General features: G+C 65.6%; 1 protein-coding gene across 1 annotated transcript; it reads left to right on the top strand.

The window, feature by feature from the left end:
* Positions 1 to 742: 742 nt before the first annotated feature.
* Positions 743 to 5731, top strand: NEFH (neurofilament heavy chain; the record flags this gene model as incomplete). Its single annotated transcript, XM_082293215.1, has 4 exons — positions 743 to 1535; positions 2719 to 2918; positions 3605 to 3729; positions 4051 to 5731. 4 exons carry the CDS (start codon positions 743 to 745, stop codon positions 5729 to 5731), a joined length of 2799 nt encoding a protein of 932 aa, XP_082149341.1.
* Between the last annotated feature and the right edge of the window lie 938 nt (positions 5732 to 6669).

The raw sequence follows: 6669 nt of genomic DNA, 5'->3' as shown, positions 1-6669 counted from the left end.
ATCCCACCCTTGGAGGGGGTGTCTGTGCCACCCGGGGGTCCCCCCTTTCTCCTTCACACCGAGGTGGGGACCTGCTCTGCCCTGGGTGGTCCCAACTCCCTTCCCAGGGTCCCACTCTCTCTTCCTGGGGATGCCACTCTGTTCCCAGGTATCCCTCTCTGCCCGGGGTGTCCACGGTCCCACTGGGGCCCTGTCCTCGCGGGTCCCCCCTCTCTTTCTGAAGGTGCCACCCTCTATCCCTCTTATCCCACTCTCTACTCGGAGGGTCCACGCTCCCTTCAGGGGCTCCCCTCTTCCCACGGGGTCCTCACTCTGTTCTGGGGTGCCCCTGCTCCCTTCCGCGGGCTCCCATTCTCTACTCCCAGTGGTCCTGCTCCCCCCCCCCGGGGGATGTGTTCTCCCTTGAGGCACACCCTCCTCCCTTGCCGGGGGTCCCACTCTATTCCCGGGGGTTCCACTCCCTTCCCGGGGGTCCCGTTTTCTGCTCCCGAGCTCCCGCTGCGCCCCGGGGTCCCCATTCTCCTGCCAGAGGGGTTCCGCTCCTTTCTTCTGTGACTCCCGCTCCCCACCGGGGCGTGGCAGCGGGGTCCCCCCGCACCCGCGGGGCTGCGGCGGCGGCGCGGGGCGGTGCCGGTGGCGGTGCCGGTGCCCACCCCCGCTGCCGGTGGCGGGGCGGAGCGGCCGCCCCGAGCCCTATAAAGCGGGCGGCCGCGCCGGTGCCGCAGCGAGGGTAGGGGTCACCATGAGCCTCATGCTGGAGACGCTGCTGGGCCCCCCGGGGGGGCTCCGCAAGGAGCCGAGCCGCGCTCCCCCGCGCTCCGCCGCCTCCAGCGGCTTCTACTCGTGGCCGGCCCCGGTGGTGGGACGGGCGCGGGGCGCGGGGGGCGGCGGCGGCAGCGCGGCCGCGTCCTCCACCGAGAGCCTGGACTCGCTGAACGGCGAACCGCGGGCGCGCAACGAGAAGGAGCTGCTGCAGGTGCTGAACGACCGCTTCGCCGGCTACATCGAGCGGGTGCGGGCGCTGGAGCAGCAGAACCGGGCGCTGGCGGCCGAGGCGGCGGCGCTGCGGCAGCAGCAGGCGGGGCGCTCGGCCATGGGCGAGCTGTACGCGCGGGAGCTGCGGGACATGCGGGGCACCGTGCTGCGCCTGGGCGCCGAGAAGGGGCAGCTGCGGCTGGAGCGGGCGCGCCTGGCCGAGGACGTGGCGGCGCTGCGGGGAAGGCTGGAGGACGAGGCCCGGCAGCGCTCGGAGCTGGAGGCGGCGGCCCGCGGGCTGGCGCAGCGCTCGGCGCAGGAGGAGCGGGCGCGGGCGCCGCTGGAGGAGCGAGCCCGGGCGCTGCGGGAGGAGGCGGAGCTGCTGCGGAGGCAGCACCGCGCCGAGGTGGGAGCGCTGCTGCGCGGGGCGCGCCTCGAGCTGCCCGCCGAGCCCCCCGCATCCCTGCGCCCCGGCGTCACCGCCGCGCTCCGCGACCTGCGCGCACAGCTGGAGGGCACGGCGACCCGCAGCACCCTGCAGGCCGAGGAGTGGTTCCGCGGTGAGTGGGAGGGTGCGGCCGCGGAACGCGCCGGCAGCATCCCCGTCCCTCCCCGGGGACACCCTGGGCTGCCGCGCTCCGGGGCGGGGTTGGAGCAAGGGGGGCGAGGGAGTCCCGAGGGATGCGGGGACACCCCGCTCTCTGTTTTGTGTTAGGGTGCCCCCAGCCCCGGAGGTGCAGGGACCCCTCCCATCTGTGCTGTGCTCCTGGAGGGTGTTGCGATACCCGCGCCCCAGGAGGGTGCAGGGACCCCCATATATTGTGCTCGGGGAGGGCGTTAGAGTCCCCCCGCCCCAGGAGGGGACAGGGACCCCCCCGTACATTCAGCGCCCTGGGAGGGCTTCAGGGTGACCCCATCCCTGCCACCAGACCTCAGTACCTGCGGGTGCGCTGCCCGACCCGCCCTCTGCCCCGCAGTGCGTTTCGAGGAGAGTGTCAGGATCACTGGCCCGGCACCCCGCAAGGTTTTAGGGTGCTGGACCGCCCCGATGCCGCAGGGTGTTGTGCTGGTCCCTCTCAGCCGGGGCGAGTGTTTGAAGTGCTGGGGGGGGGGGGCGGTGGTGCCGCATCCTTGACGCGGGAGGGGAGGACAGGGAGGGGTCTTTTTTGGGGGGGGGGGAGGGGGGGGACACTACGGGCGCGGGGTGGGGTCGGCACCCCCAGACTCAGCCCCCGGGCGCGCAGGGCGGGTCCAGCACCGCGGACAGCGGCGATTCAGCACCGCGGGCAGCGGCCGCGCCGACCCCGGGAGCCGCAGGATCGGTGTTCCCCATTCCTGTCCCCTCCTTCTGTGCCCCTCCTCGTCCCCTGGGGTATCCGCAGGGCGCTGCGGCAAAACCCCCCCGCCTCAGGCCGGGCTTGGCGTGTCTGGGATGCGGCGGGGGGGCAGCGTGGTGGGGCAGCGGCTGTGGAACAGCTGAAGGAGAGGCGGGGGCTGCGGCGAGGATCTGCACCGGGTGAAGTCCAGGATGGCAGAAACACCCCCCGAGCTCTTCCTGCCCGTCCTCCTTCACTCCCCGGCACAGAGGGAGCGAGGGGTGGGGAAGGCAGAGTGCTCAGGGAGCCTGGGAGGGCTTTGCAGAGGACAGGGATGTGTGGCATGGAGAGATCGGAGTTTCCCCGAGGAGGGGAGGCTGCAGCCTCCTTCCCTCCCGCCCTGCAGCTTCCCCTTTCCCCGTTGCAGTGAGGCTGGACAAGCTCTCGGAGGTGGCCAAGGTGAACACGGACGCCATGCGCTTGGCCCAGGAGGAGATCTCCGAGTACCGCCGGCAGCTCCAGGCCAAGACCACCGAGCTGGAAGCCCTCAAAGGGACCCAGGAGTCGCTGGAGAGGCAGAGGCAGGACTCGGAGGAGCGCCATCATGCAGATGTCCTGTCCTACCAGGTACCGTGGCGCAGTGGGCAGCAGCCCAGGCTGGGGAGGGACCATCCAGCTGCTGGGGAGGAGCAGCGCTGGGGTTTTGGCTTCAGGGATGTGAGTGAGCTGTGGCAAATGCTCGGGGCTGTGTCAGAACCGGCCTTCCCCAGCCCGCAGGGATCAGGAGCCCAGAGCCTGAGGGGTGTCCGGGCTGTTGTGTCCCTCAGCACCCCTGGAGCTGCCCCATGGCCCTGCCTGGTGCTGAGCTGCCTGTGAGGATGGTCACAAACACCATGGAAGTGTGTCCAGGGTTCAGGCCACATCCTGTCCCCCAGATCTGGGCAGTGAGGGCTGCGTTAGTGGCAGGGTGAGTTTAGTTGCCATTGGACTCACCTGAGTCCTGGAAGCATTCCCACAGCTTGTCCCTGCTGGAGGGAGTGCTGGGGGTGGCCCAGGGGCTCAGCTGGAGTGCAGCTCCTTGCTGCGGGGGTGCAGGGCTCCTGCCAGGTCCTCCAAGGCAACTGGACACCCTGGGACAAGCCCTGGCTGTGTCCCCTTCCCTGTGTGTCTGCAGGAGGAGGTGGCTGCAGACTCCTCTGTGAGGACACGCTGGTGCTGGAGACCAGGGGACAGTTTAGGGGTGCTCTGTGTCCCCCTGCTCCTGGGGACTGTGTCATGTGTCCCCCTGCCATGATTGCTCTGTATGCCCACAGGAAACCATCCAGCAGCTTGACAGCGAGCTGAGGAACACCAAGTGGGAGATGGCAGCTCAGCTCCGGGAGTACCAGGATCTGCTCAATGTCAAAATGGCCCTGGACATCGAAATTGCTGCCTACAGGTACGGGGGGGGGGGGCAGGGGGAGGAGTGAGGGGGTCTCAGCCAGGTCTGCTCAAGGTCCCTCGTTAACACCTGGGCTCTTTTTGGTGAGAAAATCATCCATCCACCAAAGCCATGGTGGGCAATGTTCAACTGGGTGACCCAGTGGTGTGTAGAGGGAAGGGCGAGGAAACCTGCTCATCCCAGGCCACAGGAGCAGGAGGGTCATCCAGGATGGGGCAGGGAAGGAGATGGAGCTGCAGGACATGGCTGGCAGCTCCTGGTCACAGGAGGAGATGAGAAACCATCACTGAGTGCCCTGCTCTGGTCTCTCCCTGGCAGAAAGCTCCTGGAAGGGGAGGAATATCGACTCGAGACTGGCATTGGGATGCTCTCCTACCCCGAGGTGCTCCCCAAGGCTCCCAGCATCCCCACCAGCATCAAGGTGAAGAGCGAGGAGAAGATCAAGGTGGTGGAAAAATCAGAGAAGGAGACGGTGATTGTGGAGGAGCAGACAGAGGAAATCCAGGTGACTGAGGAGGTCACAGAGGAGGAGGAGGCTGAGAAAGAGGCTGAAGAGGAAAAAGCTGAAGAGAAGGGGGAGGAGGAGGAAGAAGAAGAGAAGAAAGCTGAAGAAGAGGGTGAAGAAAAGGCCAAGTCTCCTGCAAAGGAGGAGGCCAAGTCCCCAGAGAAACCCGAGTCCCCCTCAAAGGAGGAGGCCAAGTCCCCAGAGAAACCTGAGTCGCCCTCAAAGGAGGAGGCCAAGTCCCCAGCAGTCAAATCGCCTGAAAAGCCCCCGAGCCCCTCAAAGGAGGGGGCCAAGACCCTGGTCGTGAAATCTCCAGAAAAACCTGCAACCCCCTCAAAGGAGGAGGCCAAGAGCCCGGCTGTGAAGTCCCCAGAGAAACCCCCAACCCCCTCAAAGGAGGAAGCCAAGGCTCCAGCTGTCAAATCCCCTGAAAAGCCAGCAACGCCCTCAAAAGAGGAGGCCAAGACCCCAACAGTGAAGTCCCCAGAGAAACCTGCACCTCCCTCAAAGGATGAGGCCAAGACCCCGACAGTGAAATCCCCAGAGAAACCCACACCCCCCTCAAAAGAGGGGGCCAAGACCCCGGCTGTCAAGTCCCCAGAGAAACCCGCAGCCCCCTCTAAAGAAGAGGCCAAGAGCCCAGCTGCAAAGTCCCCAGAGCCACCTGCAACTCCCGCAAAAGAGGAGGCCAAACCCCCATCTGTCAAATCCCCAGAGAAGCCCCCAACTCCCTCTAAGGAGGAGGCCAAGGCCCCAGCTGTGAAGCCCCCAGAGAAGCCCCCGACCCCCTCTAAGGAGGAGGCCAAGGCCCCAGCTGTGAAGTCCCCAGAGAAAGTCAAATCTCCCGTGAAGGACGAGGCCAAGTCTCCACAGAAGGAAGTGGCCCCGGCCAAGGAGCCAAGCCCTACTCCAAAGGAGCCAAAAGCCCCCGCCAAGGAGGTGAAGGCTCCCTCCAAGCCCGAGGAGGGTAAGAAGGAGGAAGCTCCCAAGAAGGATGTCCCTGCCAAGGCAGAGGAGAAACCCAAAGAGAAGGCGGCCACTGTGCCGGAGCCTCCAGCTCCGCAGGCCAAAGAGGCCACCAAGCCAAGCCCCAAAGCTGCTGAAGAGGGAAAGGCCGAGGAGGCTCCAGCAAAACCTCAGCAGGAGGTCAGCAAAGCGGCCACCAAGGAGGCTGAGAAGCCAAAGGCTGAGCAGAAGGTGGAGGAGCCCAAGAAGAAAGTGGAAGAACCCAAGAAGGAGAAGGTGGAGGAGGCCAAGAAGGCGGAGGAGCCCAAGAAAGAAAAGGCGGAGGAGCCCAAGAAGGAGAAGGTAGAGGAGCCTAAGAAGGTGGAGGAACCCAAGAAGGAGAAAGCAGAGGAACCCAAGAAGGTGGAAGAGCCCAAAGCTAAAGCAAAACCCAAAGATGAGCCCAAAGCCAGTAAAGACCCCCCCAAAGTGGAGGCTCCCTCCAGCAAGGAGGGCACAGCCCCAGAGCCGGCGCCGGGGAAGAAGTGACAGGAGAGTCCCGGGCGCCAAAGGCACCTCTGGGCATGGGAGCTGCTCCGCTCCCTCCGACGGCTGGGCCCGGGGTGGGACCCCAGGGACCCCCAGAGCCCCCAGGCCAGGCTTTCCCTTAGCAATAGGCCCGTGAGAGCCCCTCGGGTGGGCGATTGCTTCCCTCGCAGAACGTGATATTCGCCGAGCGCCACATTTAAACACTTGAATTATAACCCAGGAGAAGAGGGGGGACCCCTGGGGGAGCCCCACCGCCCTTCTCCTCTAAGTGCATTTATTTAATGTATGTGCAATGGATGGATGAGTGCAATGCAGAGCTGTAGCTGCTTGGGGGGGGGGCTGGGGGGTCCTGCCCTGCCCTGGGGGGTGACAGTCCCTCCAGGCAGAGGTGGGAGAGGCTGGGAGCTGCTGGAATGCTCACGGACACACCCGATGCACCAGGAACCTCAGCCCACTGATACTTGCTTTCTGTGCAATAACCAAATAAAAGTGCTTACGGAGACACCCCGGCTCTGCTGGCTCGTCCTGGGGGGAGGACGGGGAAGGAAGGTGGGAATGTGGGGCTGGGATCTGTCACTCAGGGCTGGGCTGGGTGACACGGGGCTTTCCAGAGGGGAAACACACCCCACAGCAGGCAGGAAGGACCCTGTGCCCTGAGGATGGAAACAGGGCCGGCCCTGCCGTGCTTCCCAAAGGATTTCAGTGTGGTTTTTCCCTTCCTTCTTTTTTTAAAGCGTGGCTCCTCAGGGACTGGGGGAGCCTGGTTTGACCCAAGGGCTGCGGCGCAGCCTGGCACTGCAGCACTGCACCGAGGGCAGCAGCTGGGGGGAGCAGGAGAGGGGCTGTCAGCCCTTCTGGGGGAGAAATCACTCCCAGGAGAGACAGGGAGAAACTGGGATGAAGGAGGGACAGCGACCTTGGGAGGGGGGATGGAACCC

The sequence above is a fragment of the Coloeus monedula genome, assembly GCF_965178545.1.
Source record: "Coloeus monedula genome assembly, chromosome: 18".
NCBI classification, from domain to species: Eukaryota; Metazoa; Chordata; class Aves; order Passeriformes; family Corvidae; genus Coloeus; species Coloeus monedula.
The sequence above is the reverse complement of the archived record's forward strand: the minus strand, read 5'-3'. Positions and strand labels throughout refer to the sequence as shown.